The 20,750-nt window shown below is 44.6% G+C and overlaps 1 protein-coding gene across 3 annotated transcripts in view; it reads right to left on the reverse strand.

Annotated features, from left to right (window-relative positions):
• Positions 1-20,750, reverse strand: part of sema6a (sema domain, transmembrane domain (TM), and cytoplasmic domain, (semaphorin) 6A) — a 106,662-nt gene that overhangs the window by 12,105 nt on the left and 73,807 nt on the right. Inside the window, exons 11-19 of one of the 3 annotated variants that reach the window (XM_076731471.1) lie at positions 19,428-19,559; positions 17,257-17,412; positions 14,479-14,652; positions 12,624-12,764; positions 12,436-12,513; positions 8,065-8,123; positions 7,162-7,182; positions 6,926-6,946; positions 3,399-3,578 (exon numbers count right to left, since the gene is read on the reverse strand). In XM_076731471.1, the coding sequence (XP_076587586.1) occupies positions 3,399-3,578; positions 6,926-6,946; positions 7,162-7,182; positions 8,065-8,123; positions 12,436-12,513; positions 12,624-12,764; positions 14,479-14,652; positions 17,257-17,412; positions 19,428-19,559 (962 nt within the window). The remainder of the gene's footprint in view (positions 1-3,398; positions 3,579-6,925; positions 6,947-7,161; positions 7,183-8,064; positions 8,124-12,435; positions 12,514-12,623; positions 12,765-14,478; positions 14,653-17,256; positions 17,413-19,427; positions 19,560-20,750) is intronic. The other 2 variants (XM_076731472.1, XM_076731473.1) reach the window with 2 other exon arrangements.

The following is a 20,750-nucleotide window of genomic DNA, read 5'->3' on the forward strand; positions in this document are numbered from 1 at the left end:
TGTAATGAACCCATAAATTGGAGCAACACAGCGGTGGCTACAGGTCGTGTTTGGGGAGGATGGATGTAAAGGGGGGAGAGTTGAGCCTGACGGAGAGAGAGAGGTAAGAGGAGGAGAGAGAGCGGGGGGGGGGGGGGGAGCAGGGCGAGGATTCATTCCTGCAGACAGGGCAAGAGATATGACTCCAGTTGGAGAAGAGACAGACTACAATTGGAGAGACAGAGGAGGAGGAGGAGGAGGTGCAGAGATGGAGGAGAGACAGAGAGAGACAGGGGGAGGGGCATTGGGGGAGGAGGCTCCATAAATTGGTTCAGGAATTCATTTGCACTAGGTAAGGTATAGCCTTGGAACATGCCATCCCAGTCAGATGAGAGGTCCTGTGGAAGGGAGACTGATCACAATGGCAGCAGATGGTGGAGAGTGGCGGGGCTGGTGGTGTTTGGGGGCAGGGTGAGCGATGGGAGGCGAAGGGAGAGGTGTAAGGTAGGGTGACAGGAGTGGAAGGAAATATAACAGAGACGGATGAGGCCGAGACAGACTCACAGACAGACCAACACCGAGCTCAAATGTACTGTGAAACACAAGCGGCCACCTGGTAACAGGGACGGCCCCACTGGACCGCCGGATAACGATGCTGTTGGGTGCTAAATATCATCAGTGTGTGAATACTCATCACTTTGCAGCATTTCTAATTACTCTGGTGGTGTCGGGCTAATACATATTGGCAGCACTGTAATATTCATTAGCAGATAAGATTCCACAATGTCTCCACTGCAAATGAAAAAGTTGGGGAGTAATTGTAATTTCTTTTAAATCACAAACAAGCTTGCAAACGACTTTGGATATGAGCTAATGCATTTTCACTCAAGCATAAACTTTTTTTCCTTTTACTTAATTTGAGAGATTGATGGTTTGGTTAAATGTTTATCCCTCATTTCTTGTGTAAAATGGGCTGCATGGATTTATCTCTGACGCATTAAAATGCAGATAAAATGACTCATTTACTTAGTTTCTGACTCATACATTGATTCCATTTTCACTTTCCCATATGCAGTTTGCTAAGTTTTCACAGTACAGTTGACACCTGAAGCCAATAATACTAAGGGCGACAGGAAGGAAGAGGAGGCAGGATGGGTGGAGCGGGAAATGAATACTGTTGACTGTGGTGCTCAATTTGCCATGCTGAAAAGCATTAAGCTGTATGGAGGCAAAACTGTGCTTAATACCATCAAAGCAATAATCAAGGCAGGAAAAAAGGCAAATATATAAATAGCAAAGACAAAAAAAAAAAGACCAAGCCATGCAAAATATCAAGAACTGCTCACAAGAAACCAACACAAGAAAATCAAACGAATCTCATCAGAGCTGACTCGCGTAGAAAAGGAAAAAGAAAAGACTGTTGAGCTGAAATTGAAATAGAACTGATAAATACTGAAACAAGCCGCAAAGGTGTCTTCTAAAAATTATAATAAGAACAATAATGATCATACAGAAAAAACAGCAGGAAGCATTGTTTTGAAATGTGAAGCCCTGTTGCCGTTACCTGAGCATGGGACGCCCACATTACCCCCCGAAAAACTTAAGAGAAAAAAATTCCTGGAACTTTAACGAATGCAAGACAGCTTTTCGCTTTTGATACGTGTGATTCTCAAAGCGAGGCGTTCCTCGTCATTCCTCGTGAAGCTCGGGTAATATTCCTCCCGCTCAGGTAAAGGCAACGAGGGGAACGACAGCATGTTGTGATGCTGGCTGTAGGCATGCTGTCTGAAGTCTCTGCCACCATTGTGCTTGGATCTACCCACCGGTGCCTTACTGCTTCCAGCTGACGTGCTGCAGTCACTGCCTCTGTTTATTCCACACACAGAAGGTACGGGAGTATTGTGACACAACTGAACCACCTTAATTTTAGTGCTTGTTATTATGGGACACAGCATGTTTTCCGCTAGCCCTACTTTCTGCCTCTTGTGTATCACAGTTGAGTCACATGACTTTGTTCCTGATATTACAAACACACACCTGTAGATCCTAGCACTTAATGCTGTTCTTGAGGCATTTCCAAAAATCCCTGAAGACTTTTCTAACCATCTGGATGAAAAGATATTCCATCTGCTGCACCATTAAAAAAAAAAAAAAAAAAATTAACCTGTCCCTCACTTCGCAACTCAACAGACTAATTTTTAAATCTTGGCTCACATTGTACAAATTGAGTAAGAAGATCCAACTACTATATTCAGCTCAACCTGAGGAACAGGTTGAGGAATCTTATCTTACAGTGCAACAGCCAGAATAGTTTTTCAGATGGTTAGAAGAGTCTTTGGGCAAATTCTGGAAATACCTTTAAAGCAGCAGTAAATGGTGTCAAATAATCCCTTTCAGAAACCTGAACACTTGGCGCGGTGACTCACATGTTATATTAATACATAAAAGGCAAAAATTGAGGCTAGTTTTTAGCATGAAAAAACAGTGTAGCACTTTCATTTTTGGAGCAAATTCAATTACAAAAATCTCTTGGTCTTAGCAGGTTAGCTGCTCTGATTTTCTCTCTGTGTCTTTCTTTATATTCAATATGTCCATACAAAGTCCCTTCCATGCTAGCACTCATGATGAATCACCATTATTAATAATCAATATCTCCTCAAGGCCATGGTGACGCTGCCTTTAATAGCATGAAGTATGAAATGTTGCAGGGACGTGTTGCATGTTATTTTATTGGGATGTGTAATAGGTCTGCCTCTCTGTTTTATTAAGGGGCAGAACATGGATCAGCCGCACTGCAGTGACCTTCCCCCCGCCCCCTCCCTGTGTCGTCCCCATCGTCTCCTTCCCCTCTTTCCTTTTCTCTCTGTCTCATTTATCCAGCAAGTCGTCCTTGAGGCGGTACAGCATTAGGCAGGTTGTTAACACAGGAGAAAAGGGCGTTCAATGTCATGTCACTGTGTCGCAAAGCATGAAAGAGCCGGGGACGGGGCCATCTTCTCCAGGAAATAAATACATCGCCATCTTCCTTTTCAGAGTGTAATGGTCTGGATATTACATCTCCTGTGGGACATTACAGTCCACGGATAATAAATCCATCCTGCGGTGTAGGCATGAGTGTTTGCGTGTGCGTACATGTCTAAATGAGCACAGACTGTGTGTGTGTCTGCATATGTATGTACCCAGTAGGTGTGTTTGCGTACGTTTCTGCGGGGGGTTTACGTTCACAGTTTGAGGCAATTTGTCCCCTAGAGAGAAAGTGATCCACTATCTCTACACCTCGTCAGCTGGAAGCAGCAAGGCAGCCGTAAATCTCAATTACATAAACCCCTCCCTTCCCCGTCCTCCCTCCCCTCCCCCCTCCCTTGCCACAGGTGACAATGGACCAAATTGACTGCTCACTGTTGTGTTCCAAGGCTTACCATTGGCTTCGGGCTGAGTCTGAGAGGGCACGGCTACGTAGGGGTCCTCCCCTTTGTCTGAGCTCATGGGGGGGTCCTTCCGCTCCACCATGCGGCCCCGCCCCAGGGGGCCCTCGGCGGCCTTGGGTAGGGCCGAGGTGGGGAGTGAGAGGGTGTGGTGATGGTGGCGGTGATGGTGGCCTGCCGGACACAACACAGGTTAACCAACGCTCGGGGCAGACAGGGAGACAGGCTTCAGTGCACAAGAGCACAGGCCAGCAGGGGTGTGCGCACACACACACACATACAATACCACACACACATATATACACATCTATTCCTTTTTTGAAGCGTACGCACAGACACAGATACACACACACACACACACACACAAAGACAGCTGCTGGGCTGTGTGAGGCAACAAAGTGTTTCTCCCTGGTGACCGGGGGCAACTCATTAGCAAATGTGTGTGTGTGTGTGTGTGTGTGTGTGTGTGTGTGTGTGTGTGTGTGTGTCTCAGGATAGACGTGTCCTTTCTTTTTTCCTGCCATCCTCTGCCTCTCTCTTCCTTTCTCACTCTCTCCCCTCCTGTTCTGACTGACATGTCAAAGCTCCGTTGGGCCTGTCAGAGCAGAGCAGACAGTACAATCGTATTTCTCCACACTCACCATAGGGTGCCTACCTTTGATATGAAGGACAAGAGACAAACTTTCTTTCCATCGCTCCTGTCGAGAAGTCTGCCTGTAACTTTTCTTCAGCTGTAAAGCGCTTTAAACTCTGTTCATGCTCTTCCCCGCTACCTCTCTCAAGCTTCCTGCTACTTTAAATCTAACTTTTCGAGCAATGCTCAATTCGTTTTGATGTGCGCCGCTAACTTCTTGCACTTTGAATCCCAAAGTTTGTTTAAAAGGCGGAACAAGAAGTCGAATGAAAGAAACTGACAGCTGTTTTGATAATTGATCAATCATTTTGGGCATTTTTCAAAGCCAAGATGACAAATATTCTCTGGCTCCAGATTCTCAACTGTTAAGATTTGCTTTAATCAATTGAGAAAATAAAAAAAAAAAAAATTTCTCCAGTCCATCCCCCTTCATCCCTCCTTTTCTTTGTTGTCTGCTTCTCTTACATCCTCATAACCCCTCTTCTCCTCTCCACTCTCTTCCTCTCCCCTCTTTTCTTATTTTAAACCACAGATCTCACGAATGTTTCACATCTGCACCAGCAGTAATCTTTATTTAGCAAGACCCTCAGCAACACGGCTAAATCAATCATCAGAAATACGTCATTAAGACTTAATGAATTTTCTCTGATCTGACTCCTCCCTGTAATTAAATTCCTTAATGGCTAAATGAACTACTGGCCAGCAGTTGAAGAGGGTGTCATAACACAGCCAGGGAAGCTACACTGAGGATGAGACTCTTAACAAGACTAACACACACAGAGTGTCTCTCCGTGGAAACAAATACACCTTAAGTGCTCAAACGCCGTAAAGTTTGTGATTATCTGACAGTTGCAACAAGTACAAGTGCAAGTTCTCTTTCATCTGTGGGTGATGGATCACATGTATCTCCTCTCCGTCCATCACCGCAGGTCTCTCAAACAATCTGTGTGTGTTCCTGCTTCCGCTGTTTTCTCATTTCCTTTCATAAGCGGTATTTGTGCATACTAAGCTTTGTCTGACTGTTTATTTTTGAACCATGCAAATCACATCACCATCCCACTTGCTTACACTTAAGCCACCCTACACAATTTTGCACTAGCTATATATTGTGTTGAATATAATGTCTTTAAGCCCCACGTTTAAAAAAAAAAAAAAAAAAAAAATCCACCCTAGATGAAGAGTGACAACACTTTTATCAACAGCCTCTGTGGAGCTCAACCCCCAATTCCCATTTTGACACGCTCTCTCCACGGAGGAGGTGACAGAAGTGTGTGTGTGTGTGTGTGTGTGTGTGTGTGTGTGTGTGTGTGTGTGTGTGTGTGTGTGTGTGTGTGTTTGCAAATGTGCGAGTGCCTTTTCAATATGTGTTTATGCTTATGTTTGAAGAGGGGGGAGGCATTCCAGGGGACTAACGCTGATGCTGCTGGTAGACTACGCACAGCAGACACCCGCACACAACACCACCCAGAGCCTCCTCCTCCTCCTCCTCCATGTGGCGTGGCAATCATTAAAATGATTTATTTAACTATTGGCCCAAGGCTGAGAGATTAGTGTGACAGGCCTATTTTATAATTCATTCCCCCACCGCCAGGGGAAGTGCAATTCAGGCAGATGACACACATAGAGAGAGAGAGCTCGGAGCCTCAGTGCTCCTCCACGGATCAGGGGAAAAAAAGCCCTAAACTGCCGACGGATGCACATCCCTCTCTTTCTACAGATTAAAAGCAAGGCGAGGATGTCTAGTCTGGAGTAGGGGAGAGGAGAAAGGAGAGGGGGCATTTATTTATCTTCAAATCCATATCAACCACTGGCAGATAGACGGAGGGGCCGGGGCAATGGCTGAGACTTTGTTTGGGAGGTTGTAAAGTGGGTGTTGGTTGTGTTGCTTGCGCGTGTGTGTGTGTGTGTGTGTGTGTGTGTGTGTATGTGTGTGTGTGTGTGTGCCTGAAGACACACAGCCAAGCCTGTGGGAGCATATTCAGCACTATAGGGGTGCACACCAACACAGATGCTTTTTCTGACCCTGGATGTCCAAAAGGAGGGAGAATCACAGTGGGGGTACAGCCACAGGGGGGTGAGAGAGAGAGAGCTGGGCTTTCTGGAACAACTTCAAAATATCTATTCTTGTCATTCTGTATGGATCTGACTGTTTTGATCTGGCAGCTGCGAGGTGAGAGAGAGAGAGAGAGAGGGAGATTCACTGAAAACCAAACTAACGCACCCTCTGATTAGATAAAAATAAAGTGGATGTGAGCATAGGTGTGGGCACTATGGATAAGAGTGACTTTGCTGCGGGCAGATCGTGTGTGTTTATCATTTCTTAAAAAGGCTTGATCGATGAAAATGTTATCAGCCAGCAGTGAAGTGTGATTGCGATATGGTGTTTGATTAGGAGGGTAAACATATTTGCAGGAAGGAGCCAGCGCTAAAAATGTCTTCACGAGCTTGTTTACATTAGCCTTTCTGAAATATCTTTTAGTTTGCACAGACTTGGCGGCAGTTGGCAGAAACATATCTGATCTTTCCTCACTCTAAACAGACCATGTTATTCTTTCTCTCTCTCCCTCTGTTGACACATGTCCTGTTTAATGTGCATATAGAGGCATTTCTTCACCATCAACACCTTAAACCACCAACAACCAGATCCATCCAATTAGCGAAGCAAAGGTCAGGGCTAATCAATGAAATTGCACAGGGGATAAAGAGGAAGGGGGGAAAGAGGGTCTAGGAGGTAGAACTAATAGAATCAGAATCAGCATTAAACATTTTTAATTCCATGTTTCTGATTTCTAATTCTACATCCTTTATTCTAAACACCAAAGGAGCTGGATGAGGGGAAATACCGCAAGAATTGAAATTGACCGACCGTGCTGTAATGTTTCATTACCTTCGTAACTGGAGGGAACGTCTATCAAAAAAGAAGGAATGAAATGAATTCAGTTAAAACCTTGAGTCATTAATAACCCGTCTTTACGCATGTGGGAGGAGTTTTCATTTCCGTGAGAGGGAACGATTGATTGACTAGATGAAGAGGTGTGGCTGAAGTTAAAGAGTCAGGGGAGATGAGATGCAGCTCCTGTCTTTTATTTGATTGCCTCTACAGTATATATGTGGGATACTTACCGTTCAGCGCAACAAAGGTGTCTGGAGGAAGAAGAAAAGAAATAAGGGGAAACATGTTACTGCTTGCAGTAAAGAGAGCTAATGCTTTAACATGATCAAAAGCCATGACTTTTAAAGTAATTCAGAATCGACCGCCTGCTCAATATTCTCCTAACTTTTAATCAGAGGTGATCTATGGCTTCTACAGCTAATGAAGGTGCAACACTTTGGCTTCCCTTGACTAAACATACTGATGAAATTGAAGGCAAAATGGAGCGCCTTCATTTACTCCGAGTAAATCTTTGAAATTGAGATGAAATGGACTAAGATGAGTGATATAATGTCAAATTGTTTAGAAGTTTCTCTCGCCAAACGGGCAGATCAGTAAAATATCACATTTGAAGAATCTAAACAGTTATTCTGGGTGTGAAAAGATCAAATATACATTCTCCATATGTGCCATTCTCGATCAAGACTTTTGAGGCTGACTGGATTGAGAGCCCTGTCTTGTTTTGTGCTTCTAAATGAGCCCTGTGAGTGCTCACAAGTCAAATCCCTTCCCTGTGTGTCGCTGAATGTTTGTGTTGTGCTTCCGTAAGGATTTGCAAGAAGGAGCCCAGTCTTTGCCCAAGTGGACACAACACTCTATTGACCAGGGGACCAGAGAAACAGCGGGGGGAAGACAGAGGAGGATGAGAGCCGAAAGGGACAGATGGATGGAAGAGGCTGAAAGAGAGGATTGTGAGGGCGGAACAGACGGGGGAGAAAAAGGTGACAGCAGCGAAGAAGGAAACGGAGGTCCGAGAGAAGAGGGAGACTGAGTTAACAGAGAAGAGAGGAATGGTGGTAGTGGTGGTGGTGGTGGGGAGGGGGGGGGGTTATGGAATAGAGGAGGAAAGATAAGAGTGAAGAGGGCCTGCTTACTTTGGCAGTCTCCCAGGCCATCTGTGTTACCATGCTCCACGTCCTGCTCAAAGGCTGATCTGCGGGGAACAGAGACATCATGGTCAGCAGAGGAAAACAGGCCAGGCCATGCCGGCTCACCACACCTAACAAAGTAACAAAGCTATAGGAAAGCTACAAGAAAAACACCAGCAAACACAGCATACCCTATGCTTTCACACAGTGTAGGCTGCAGAAAGCCCTGAACTGGAACAAAATCAAAGAACACCTAGCAGGTGCCCTGGAGTCCTAAAATCAGTGGTTATGAAGAATGCTGGCAGGCTAGTAAATCCATAGCTGGCATGGGATTCATCGCCAGTAGTGTTGACACAAATAGATTCATGTTTTATTTAACTGTAATAAAATTGTTATGTTGTATATTTTTAAAGCAGTAGTGTGACATGTTGGGAAATGCGCTTATTCGCTCTCTTGCTGACAGTTAGATGAGAGAAGTTACTGCCAGTAGCCAGTTAGCTTAGCTTAGCAAAAAGACTGGAAACAGGGGGACAGCTAGCCTGGCTAAGGCAAATGATTGCAAAATCCACCTAACAGCACCTTTAAGCTCACTAATCTTCACTTTTTTACAAGGATTATGGGCTGGACTATTACTTGGCTCTGTGCAGTTGCCAGGCAACCAGCAGAGATTCCAAGAAATAGTCATGCACAAAACCCCTCAGAAAATTAAACAAACAAAATATAATGAGAGAGCTTTAGAGGTGCTGGTAGGCAGATTCTGCTATCATTGAGAGAGCCAGGCTAGCTGTTTCCCCCTGATTCCAGTCTGTGTGCTAAGCTAAGCTAACCAGGCTGCTGGCTTCAGCTTCATATGTATCGTAAAGACAATCTTCTTGTCTAACTCTTGCACATTTCCACAAAATGTTGCAGTATTTCTTTAATAGATATGGAAGAAGTGAAAAAAAAACATGAACTGTTTTTATGAGAAATTCACTTTGTTCAAAGCGTTCTCCTATTTCTCAGTATCTGACTTAGGTTCAGTAGAGATATGAGGCTGTAGTCCCAATCACACGGGCCAAGACCTGGGCAGCGAGGGGTAACCATGCTTGAGGGCCATCATATGACACAGAGGGAGAAAGAGGGGTGAGGGAGAGAGTTTCGGAGATGTTATTTTCTGATGCAATCTGCACTGAGACCTGTTTTCTTCCTGAAAGACCACCTAGCAGGCAGTAAGGAGATCTGTGAAACAGAGCGGACCAACTGTCAACCAGGATCACAGTCACGCATGACAGCTTTTCACAGTCCTCCTCAGTTCCCCCCCTTGCTCCTCCTCCTCCTCCTCCTCCTCCTCCTGCCTGTCCACCCGCCTCTCGTCTTCCTCACCCTCCACTGGTCACAATTATAGCATGAAGAAGAATGATTTTCCAAAACAGCATCACCCACTCCTTATCCCCTGATCAGAGGCGAAAGCGTGAACCTGACAACAGGGAGGAAAATACAAGTGGATTTCTGCTGTTCTGTTCTCAAATCAGAGACAAAGCCAAAGCCACGACTTCATGTACAGTATATTTATATGTTGGAGATGAGTGAAGATTTTCACGCTATCAGCATCAGTATAATTTCCTCCAGTTTGATGGAACCTTAATTAGGACGGAAAGGGTAAAACTTACCCTCTTGATAAACAATTTCCTTTCAAAAGCAACCACAATAACAGCCACACAAACAACAACAACCGCTCTTCATATCTGGGGGTACATTTAATCTGCTTATCTGATTTGCTTATCATACACAGACATAATCACAAAGCAGACGCAGAGTTGCACAATTAAACCTGTCTAAGCACAAATGCTATCTGGCGGATTTTCCTTGCAGACTTCGTCACCTCATCCCACCATGCCGTGAAATGTTGACCAAAACACTGGCAACCTTGTGGTCCTGGTTTCCACAGTTGATAATAACATTACATACTGTGGTGAGACTGTGTTGAGTTGAAGATTACAAGGTTCAAATCCCATTGGTTTCGTGATGAATTAACAATGAGCAGTCACACTACAGATGCAGTGTCTGGGCCTTACTTGGCCCATGTGAAAGTGAATGAACCACAGCGTGAACCCTCAGTTCAAGGGTTCAGCTCCCAAAGTGGCTGCATTACAGCAACAGAAGTGCAGTGCGTTTGAATGTGACACTACAGACCGTTCAGCTCAGGGTTAAGATCCCACTGCAACCGCACAATGCATATTTAAATCATCTTCAAACGTCACTGTACATAACCGGAGGCAGTTAAGGGCCACATTTTATATTATCTTCCATCAGATGTGATTATTATGTGAGATGTGTGGTTGCACAGAAGGGACTTGGCTGCTGAAATGCAGGTCAGGCATAATAGCATTAATTATTCATATCAGAAGTGAATGGGCAACCAGAGACTTAATATACTGTACGTACAGTGTGAGGTAAGTATGCATAATGTTTCCTCAAAGTCACCCATTCATTTTGATTTATGGCTTTGATTTAAAAAGAAATACCTGCAATTACCTCAGACTTTATCAATCATGGAAAATAAGTCAGTATATGTGGGCAGATTTAATCAGTGTAAGACCCCAGCCATGGTTCAGAGAGGAGTCAGGGCTGGTGACTGTGACAATCCCTTCACTAATTAACAAATAATTATTAATAAGTTGATCTGTTGTCAGTCAAACACACTCAAGCACGTAGTTTAAATAATAACAACCATGCAGAATCATGTGGGATTATATGCATGAGCAGGGGGTGACTGGGGACCATATTGCGGGAGACCAGAGCGCCAGCTGTACATAGGCAGTAGGTATGAGAGGCATAACTCCACATGGGAAAGCTGGCACACGAGCGTCGAGGCCAGATGGAAGAAGAAAGGAGGGGAGGCGTGCAAGAGGGAAAGAATATGGCAGAGGAAAGATAGAAAAAGAAAAATGGATAAAAATAGATACACAGGCAGGGACGGACATATGCAGGTAAGAAGACAGACAGGTTGACGGTTTGGTAGGCAAAGAGAGACAGACAAGGAAACAAGGAGAGATGGGCTTTAACGTTTTTACTTTAATGAGGAAAAGAAAAAGACAGTAAGACTGAGATGATGATCAGGAGAAGCCAATCCTCTGCAGGGACCTGTTTGTATGAGCAAACCTTTTTATTTAACACCAAAATGCCTCTGACACTACACTCCCTCGCTTCATCTCTCCGTCTGTCCAGCCTGGCAAATGCTTTGAAAAGCTCACCACGGACCAACAGATCCTACTGGACCTAACCCCCCCCCCCCCCCCACTTAGAAATATTGTACAGTAAAGGAGCGAGGTCATCTGCCCTCTTAATGCCTCTGTGTCAGCTCCTGCTCCAAAGTGGAAACTCAATCAGAACAGTCTACTTCAGCTTTACGGAATAATAATAGTACAGTCGGTGTGTGTGCATGTGTGTGCATGTGGGTACGTGTGCCTTTGGTGTACTGGCATGCCAGACCAATCATTTTGCAGCAGGGGGATCAAATTCGTTCAACGTCAAATAGCCACTGGAGCACTGGTCCTTTTGTTATGACTTCATCTGTAAAATGTTTTTCCCACCACAAAACTCCATATGCTGTTTGTTCAGAAAGCATAATCTGGTTCTGTGTCATAACTACAACCACAAATTATAGTTACAGCGACCATCAAGTTTTCCCCAGTCCTGCATACCCAACCCCGAGCCTGGGGCAAACAACACTTTCCTTCCATTCATCCTTCCAATAGCCCTTTCAGCTGAAGGAAATTGCACTTACACACCATAAAATTAGAAAGATCACAGGCACGACAAATCGAGAGACGAATGCCACCAGGCATGAAAAAGAAGGTGGGATAGTGTTTCATAAAAGTTGCTCTGAAAACACGTGCGTGTCAGACTTTCTAAAACCACCAGCATCATGCCAGTAATTAGCTGTACGTACGTAACAAAAACAACCTGTTACAAGTTGAACTTCAGTGCTGAATGTATGATCAGGTGTTTTTAGCAGCACATGAAGTCGACGTTTAAACTCACTGACTGGACTCTTAATTGAACTGGTATTGTCTCCTTACACTAAATATGTATGTTGTGCCTTTGACTTCTTCAAAGAACCAGATATTTTCAAATGCAGTTGCTTCTTTATGACTGCCGATCGGCCCGTCCAAGCCTTAAAAGTGCTCCAACTGCCAGTCACGGGTGTTACAAATGACATAAACAATTGCTCTGTTCTGTTCAAGCCATGACAGTGAGCCAGCATGCATGCACCAGGACCCTGAAACTGAAGCAGCTAAATGGAATTCAGCCATCGTTCATTTTCTTATTTACACCAGTGCTTTCATACTGTGTTTGTGTAAGTCTACTGTGATTGTGCTTTAACACGTTACTTACTTGGTGTTGCCAACCACCTGTCTGCAGGCTCCTTCTGACACCCAACCACAGTACGGGTCTCTGGAGGCTATACAAGACCTGGGTGTGACACACACACACACAACATCAGCCCCTCATCATATTTCTTTACTGGAGTAATGTTTCCTCCAATCAGGGGGACAGCTTTCATGTGAAATCAACAAACTTACTTCTTGCATCTTCCATGCCTTTCACAGCGAGACAGCGGCACTTTGACCACACAGGAGGAGAAAGCGACCCACAGAGCGTGACTCTTGCTGTCTATCTGCATGCCGATAATGCGCTTGTCCTCCACACCATCAATACTGCACCTAGAGGAGGGAGAGAGAGGAGAAGAGAAGAGGATAAAACATGGGTTTCTCTGTATTTCCTTCGACTACCTGGCTATTTTCGGGACAAAGTCTTGTTGATGAGGAGAGATGTAAGGGGCTACAGATTAAGCAGTTCATTTAAAGAGATGAAAAAGAGGAAGATTAAGACATGGCAGCGAGACAAACTGTGAGGTCAGGGAGAACAGAGATAATGCTGGACTCGAGAACATGGGGTCAGGAACAGAGTGGGAGATAAAGAGAGATAAAGGAAGGGGTGATACAGATACAACAGATAAACAGACAGATGGGCACTGTGAGCAGTCAGCAATAACACCGCACTTAACTGTAAAACCCACCAACATTAACTCCCTCCTCCCCCCCCCCACTCCACCATTCTTCCATTCCTCCATCCCTGCTTGTCTTCTTTGTCTACTCGGCCCCACAGGAGCACACTCTAATCCCTCTGGGCGTGTCAAGCTTTCTATCCCTTGCCTCCATCCGTTCCTCTCTCCATCCTGCCATCCAGCTCCTGGGATTTAATCTCCCCTTCGCAGTGCTCTGGTCCCGCATTAACGCTCTCAATTAGGACTTAGAGTCCATCTACACTGGGTAATGCACGACAATCGGGCCTGCGCTGATCCAGGCAGCCGGGCCCAGGAAGCAGGCGGGCAAAGTCACTTACTGAACGCCACTAAAGCCAGATGGCCAGCAGCCGACGAATGCTCTGCCCCAGCCATGGAGGCAGAGAGGGGGAGAGAGGGGAAACAAGATACAGGCAGGAGGCAAGAAGGAGACCCAGCAAGGGGAGAGGATAGAAGGCAGGGCCTGCCCTTCATCCCCTCCGTCACATGGCCACAGCATGTTGGATAACAAACAGCGGTAACCTTGAAAGCCCTCCAGTCGAGTCCTCGCTCTCTTTCCCTTCTTCTTCTCAGCTGTCTAACACAATCACGAATTCTCCGCTCTGCTTCTCCTCATCTCTCCCCTCTGGTCCTCTCCTCTGTTCTTTCTCCCTCCTCTGTGCTGCCATTCGTTCCCCCTCATCCATTACCCCTCTTCTAAATATTTGCTTTGGCAGGGTCGTACTGTGGCTGATTTTTCCTTATTCACTTCTTCTCCAAATACACAACAATGCTCAACTCGCTCACCCCACTGTGGCCAGCTCACACGCACTCACGGACACACACACATACAGTCACGTCCATACATGCACCAACAGCCGTGTAATGTATTAGCGAGAGATCCCAGGCTGGCTCCGAAGACAAACACAGACCCTGGTGTGCGAGTGTGTGTGTGTTTCCTTTAATCAGCCAAAGTTTTGGAGGAGCTGGGCTCCACTGTGGTTGGGAACCACAGCGCTACGTTATCCAGGGCCTTAGGGTCTATGTCTTTAATTTAGTAGCTGCGGTTGGGCAGAGTGTAACCTGATAAAACTCTTTTAAATGATAGAGTAGCCATCTGGCTGGCTGGCTTCACTATATAGCTCGGGTCGGGGGAACTGACTGGTACTGATGGAGCTGGTGGGTTGGTGGGTTGGCTGAGTCGGGAGATGGTTGGAAACATGCAAAATCACACACACGCGCACACACATGCACACACACTCTTTATGACACACACATATGCAGTGAGTGACCTTCCTTTGTTTGTAGCAACTGTATCCATGTGTTTCTCTATTTCTATCCACACATACACATGTACACACAGAGCGACATACTTGTCAGGGTTGTAGACGTTGAGCTCCTCCAGAAACAGGCTATCGTTGAGGAAGCCGTTGCTCATCTTGGCCAGGAACTTGAGGATGATGCCTTTCTCAGACCCCAGGAAGACCACTGTGTGGTTCTTATGGGGACCCGCCTCATTGTCCACAACAATGCGCGTCAGACGATACCTGGAATAAGGAATATCAATTGAAATGAATCAACCAATCAATCAGTCAATTAATTAGTCAGTTTGCAGAGGAAGACGTTTACTCATTAGAGGAGCAACAGATGGTGATGAAGAACCCCAGCTGGGACTCGATGGACTCAATTTCCCAGTACAGTTCTCCTTCTGACCACATTCAAAAACTTTAGAGATTAAATTTGCATTTATTAAAAAACATTTTAGCAACTAGAAAAGTAAGAACAACAAAATAGGTGAATATAAATTCCTAAATAATAATTATATAATCAACCAATCAATCAATGTGCCTTCCCTCACTTACGTCAGATGTCTAAAAGAGATTAAGGAACAGCAGGGGAGATTAGACAGTCTTAATTATCCCATTAATTGATTGTTATTTCATTAGAAACTCGATCAGGTTGCCATAGGGCATGTCAGGTCAGGTCATTACACAAAAGTTGGCAAAGCAACACACAACAGTTACAAGCTCGGCTTTCTTTTCTAACTGACAGCTGCTGATCACAGTCTGGCTCGTCACCCGGTGGACGTGCATAAAAATCATTTTCCCTATTGCCCAAATCAGTGCCCTATTGTGCTTGTGGGCATTAGGAGGAAAATTCAGACAGATCAAATAACAGCAACAGGTTTTAAGACATGCCTCTGAGGGCTATTTACATCTGATGTCACTGCATCACAGGCACCCGTATCTCTCAGTTAGTTTCAGGGCCAAGACACTCTTAGAGTTATCAAAAAGGTACATATCTGTGCATCAGTCTATTCAGTAAACGCTTGTTTTCATGATTTTTAAATTGAAGGAGATGAGAGTTAAAGATTAAAGATGAGAGCTTATACGGAAATCTAGGAAGTCCACTTTTACCCTGGGTAATGGTTTATTGAGTGTTTGTGAGTGAAAATGGGTGAAAAGGCCCAGAATTTGTATATTTGTATATTTAACCTTATTAGAAAGAGCAGTTTACACCATGACACCACTGAAGAACGAGGCCACATCCTCTTATCCCATCTCCCCTCTGTTTTCTTTAAATATTTCTTAAAATGCACTGTGTCAGTTGCTTTATCCAATCAATAGTAACAGCAATCTGAAGGTCTAATGTGGTTTTGATCTATTCAAGCATAACAGGAGCTCCAAGGACTGTGTCAATGGGATTTGATCTGACAGAAATAATACAATCTCAAGGACTGAAACATTCACTGCTCCTATTCAGGATAATGAAAATCTCAAGAGGGGGATTCTTCCGTGTGTCTTCCCCCTCCATTTGATTCATTTTGGCCAGCCAGCTGAGGTCCCTGCCACAGCACAGCAAGACAGGACAGAAAAGCTTTTTCAAATTTGCAGGAAATGCTCTTGCTGGGTATTAGGGTGTCCTCCCTAGGGTGGATCCAAGGATCAAACCCTATTACTTACTTTGTTTCCAGTTGACTTCAGCTCAAGAATAGCATTCTGCATTGAGACTATGACAGATACCATAAAAGGCCTCACTCCTCTTCCACTTCATATGCCTTCATGATGCTTTTTGAGCTTACATAATGCTTTTAACTACTGCCTCTGACTTGCATGCAAGGCCCTCCTCACTGTGGTGTCATTTCAAATCAAATACAATAGTTTGATTGCTGATTATGTAAAGACAGAAACAGTGTGTTATTCATACTGTGGTTCTGTGATATAGTGCACTAATGAACAGAGAGAGCTGTAGAGATAACCTTGATGAAAGCTGTTCAGATTCTGACTAGTGAGCCAGCGCAGTATGTAGGTCAGACCTCAGCAAAGTAGCAAGATGTGATACGATGCAAATAATTTGTAAAACCTATGAAGAATTCTTTATGTAGCTCATCTTTAAAGTGATGTTACCACCACTGAGGCTTGACAAGGGTCTGGCAAGCGCTCCTAACCTTAAATCTCAAGCAGCTGCAACTCAGAAACAGCTCCAAATTAAAAACTAGATTTTTTAAAAACTTTGAACCAAATGCTCCGTCAGCTACTTTTCCTTGCCGATCGGGTGGCGGTGTGCTGTCGTAGTCCCCCAGAGGCTGGCTGAAATGTCTGTGTGTAGTGTAGCTAAAAACCAGACAGACCTTTATGATCAAACGGCATCAGCTGCAGTGCACTGGCTTTTGGGAAATGGGCTCAACTCCAGCAGCTCAGGAGAAAAGCCAACCACAGAACAAAAAAGAATATTTTTCACTCCAGTGTCCTCACTTTGAAATATCCTCAGAGGATTTAAGCAAGCACTTCGCAACAAAGACTAAACATCGCTGGAATCATCTTCGGAATGAGAGCCTCTAAGTGTTAAAATGAAATTTCTGTTTGCATGAGGACTTCCTAACCCATAAAAGCAGACATCACTAAGAACTCAAATTGTTTATTCTGTCTTCATCACATCACGACGCGGTCACTCCAGGAGAGAGATAGTATCGTGCGGATCAGTATTTCCTCCAAAGGAACTAAAATAGGTCAGCGGCTGGTTTGCGGTGGAGTACTACTGTGTTTTAATGAGGCTCACTCTCAGAGCAGCACTTCACGTAATTATTGTCCTGGGCTGAAGAGGCTCAGAGACCTCTGATGACGACGGCCTTTGGAGTGTGTAACACTTACCGGACCATGGTCTTGAGGAACCAGGGCCGGTTAGCGATGGAGGGCACCGCTTCATCCATCAGAGGATGCATCTTGATGAAGTTGAGTGTGTCGTCGGGGAACTCATTGGATACCTTGTACCTCTCCATGGATGGAGTGCCGGCGCAGTTGCCAGGCCTGCAAATGGAGAGGAGGAAGATGAAGGCGATGAGGAGGAGGGATGATGGGAGAGAAAAAAACTGCGAGAACAGGGAGGAGAAAGCACAAAAGAAAAACCTCCACGCTGACTGTAGGGAGGGCATGTGCATTTTTTTCAGGACAGAGCTCAAATAGAAAACAGAAAGTTCTACTTGCCTAAAATCAATGAGAGTCCAGCCTTAATTTACTAAAGTCTCATTCCAAGAGGCTTTGGCGGGAGCAGAGGACCTAAGATGTCTTCTTTTCTCTGGACGGGGCAAAGCACTGAGACATTCTATCTATCTGATCCTTTTACAGGGAGTTGGTGAGCTGCTTGTAAAAGAGAAGCTGCTTTTGATAGCATATCCCCTTTGCAGGCATCTCACCTCTGAGAGCTTGTAAAACCCCTTTACAGCATGATCTTTGATACCCTGCCACACAACATAATCCACACCAAGTCCTAGAAATATTAGCCAGCTGGCCACTGAATGTGTGACTCTGTCAACATGTAAGGACCAAAACCCTGAAAAATATATACATGTGCACTTGAGAGAAATGTGTCCATCTTCCAACAAAAACCCATGAAAAAGTAGTATAAGGGGAATCCAATAATTTCTCTATCTGCCTCTGTCAAATCTGTACAAAGAACAGAATTTGACAGATTAGATTTAGTTTTCATAAAAAGAGAAAAATTATTTGAAAATTGCTTTTTAACTATTCAATGTCTACTTTTCTGGCCTGAAATGAAGAACAGGAAAATCGCTTTTGACAGATGATTTCAGCTGCTGCTGAAATTAAATTGATATTGATAAATTAAGGGCCAGCAGATCCTTTTGTCACTGTTTAAAGAAAGGCAGTCGCGGCCTGTCCTGTGACAATTTCTGTGTTGCAGCTACATTTATGTCAGCGGACATATGGGGGGCAGAATGGAAACAGACATCTCTTAATGCGAAAACATGTAAATGATTCAGTATGAGAGTCTAACACATGGAGGAACAGTCTGCTGCAGGGCCAGACCTAGGTGGCATTGTTACAAGTCTCCGTCTGTTTGCCTGCCGACGGTCTGAACGCATCAGAGGACGGAAATGAAATCAATCACATCAATCACTGCAGGAGGAACGCCAGTATATCTGAGCCTTTCAGCGTCTGACCTTGTTGAACACAAATAAGTAATTCCATGCTAATTAGGGAAATTCACATATACACTCATTCACACAATGCATGCAGGTGAATGCAAGGAGAGAACAGTGCAGGCTCTCTGTTGGTGAGGAACTGCCTCCTGAGCCATATGGGAACACACACACACACACGCACGTGCACACACACACACACACACACACACACACACACACACACAAAGGGTACCAACAATTATCGTGGCCCAGATCTTTGTGGTAAATCTGTTTTTTTTTTGAGGATAGGAGTGCAGCTCTTAGCTCGCTAATTAGCAAGCAATAGATGGGAGATTGATCAGGCTGGTGCATTTGTGGAATTAGCCAGCCATCTGTAAAATGATCTCATGCTTCATTTGTTGATACTGAGCCCTTCTTTGATGCAGCTGTGTGTGGGGGAGAGAGGTGAGGTAATGGCTTAGGGGTGCAACAGTGAAAAAAGGTGGTATGTGTGTGATGCTGCTGTGCAAACAGTGTGTGGCTGTGAAGCAAGGTGACACAGGATGTGTAATCCCTTACTTAAAAAGCAGGGATGTAGGCCTATAGAAAAATGCTGCAACATGACTTAAAAATGTTGTGACATTAAAACGTCTTGTGCATTAATTAGTGGGCCATACATTGTGTGTGCCTGCGTGTGTGTGTGTGTGTGTGTGTGTGTGTGTGTGTGTGTGTGTGTGTGTGCGAGATAGAGAGAGAAGAAAGGGAGGACAACAGAGAGACTAAAGTGTGACTAAATATACTTTGTGTGTGACTGTGCTACTGTAATCCTGTGTGTGTGTGTGTGTGTGTGTGTGTGTGTGTGTGTGTGTGTGTGTGTGTGTGGTTAATTAACTGCTTTTGTACCTTGGCTTGGGAACCTTCTCTTCAGGAAAAGGCGTCCAGGTGGAGTCTGGGGATTTCTGCTCTTTGAAACGCCCTGTGAACGTGTTGGCCACCTCCGCCATGTCATAGGCACACACTGCAGAGCCTGGTATACTGCCATGACACACGTACACACACACACGCACACACACACCAAAAAGATATAAACAATCTTCTCAACTGAACATATCAATGAAACACCTTGCCAAGTCTGGACTATCACCAGGAGACAGAAAAAATGGATTTCCAGTCCCCATTCAGAGAGGTTAAATCCCTTGAGAATGGCTCATTTTAGCTGTTGCATGTTTACACTGTGCGATACAGTCAATGTGCCATGTTGACAAGGTTTTGCCATATTAGAAAAATAAGAGTTGTGTTTATCTGCACTTGCCTCACTTGTACAAAAAGACATATGACAGTTAAAACCTCGCAATTTCCCCCATTTATTTAACTGGAATAGAATTAATTGCTCCAATTCTAGCAGCAGTTATTCTTATTTCTGTATTAATTACAGTGTTGGTGCTATTGTATCACTGGATATACTGCAGTGGTATTGCATATAGTAGTCTATGAGTTACAGTGTCTGCGCCTGCCAAGCCTCATGAGGACACGCGCTCCCTAACCCTTCCCTCCATGACTGGGTTTCCCCAATAGCCTCGAGGCATTAAAGTTCATCACAAGTCCACTGTTGGGCAAGAAATATGGACAACAGATTATCTTTTTATTGCCATTCATATAAGAGGGAATACAGCCATCTTGTGATAGCAGCAGAGTTACTGGCATCTTTCCGTCTGTGGGGAATCAATGCATAGCAGATTGCTGAGTCACTTTTCTATTTTTCATGCATCTTCGAATTGAAGCTAGGAATTGTTTATTCTTTATCAGACTCTCTTTTAAAGAAAAATCTCTCAGCTGGCTGGATTTTCGGGCAGTTGCATCATGGGTGAAACTCATGTAGACATCAGGGAGACAGCATACACAAGGGCAGTATTATGGAGAGCAAGGTCGGAGAGCTGTTGATTCTTGGCTTAGCTACTAAATTACAGTAATTACCCTCTGCATTGGATATGTACAGAAAGTTAGACAGTCATAAGTCTGTTTATATCACACTGCTAACAAGGCGGATAGATGGTGAGCGAGCCGGCCAGTTAGCAATGACTGGGCCAGGCAGCAACCCAGCCAGACATCCAGACAGACAATTAAATGACACAAAGTGTCGAGCGCTGCCTACAGTCTGAATATGCTCCTTCTAATTTCACCCCCTGACTATGAAATGGAAAATTAATGCCAGGATCAAAACCAGCG

The sequence above is a fragment of the Chaetodon auriga genome, chromosome 5 (assembly GCF_051107435.1).
Source record: "Chaetodon auriga isolate fChaAug3 chromosome 5, fChaAug3.hap1, whole genome shotgun sequence".
In the NCBI taxonomy this organism is placed as follows: Eukaryota; Metazoa; Chordata; class Actinopteri; order Chaetodontiformes; family Chaetodontidae; genus Chaetodon; species Chaetodon auriga.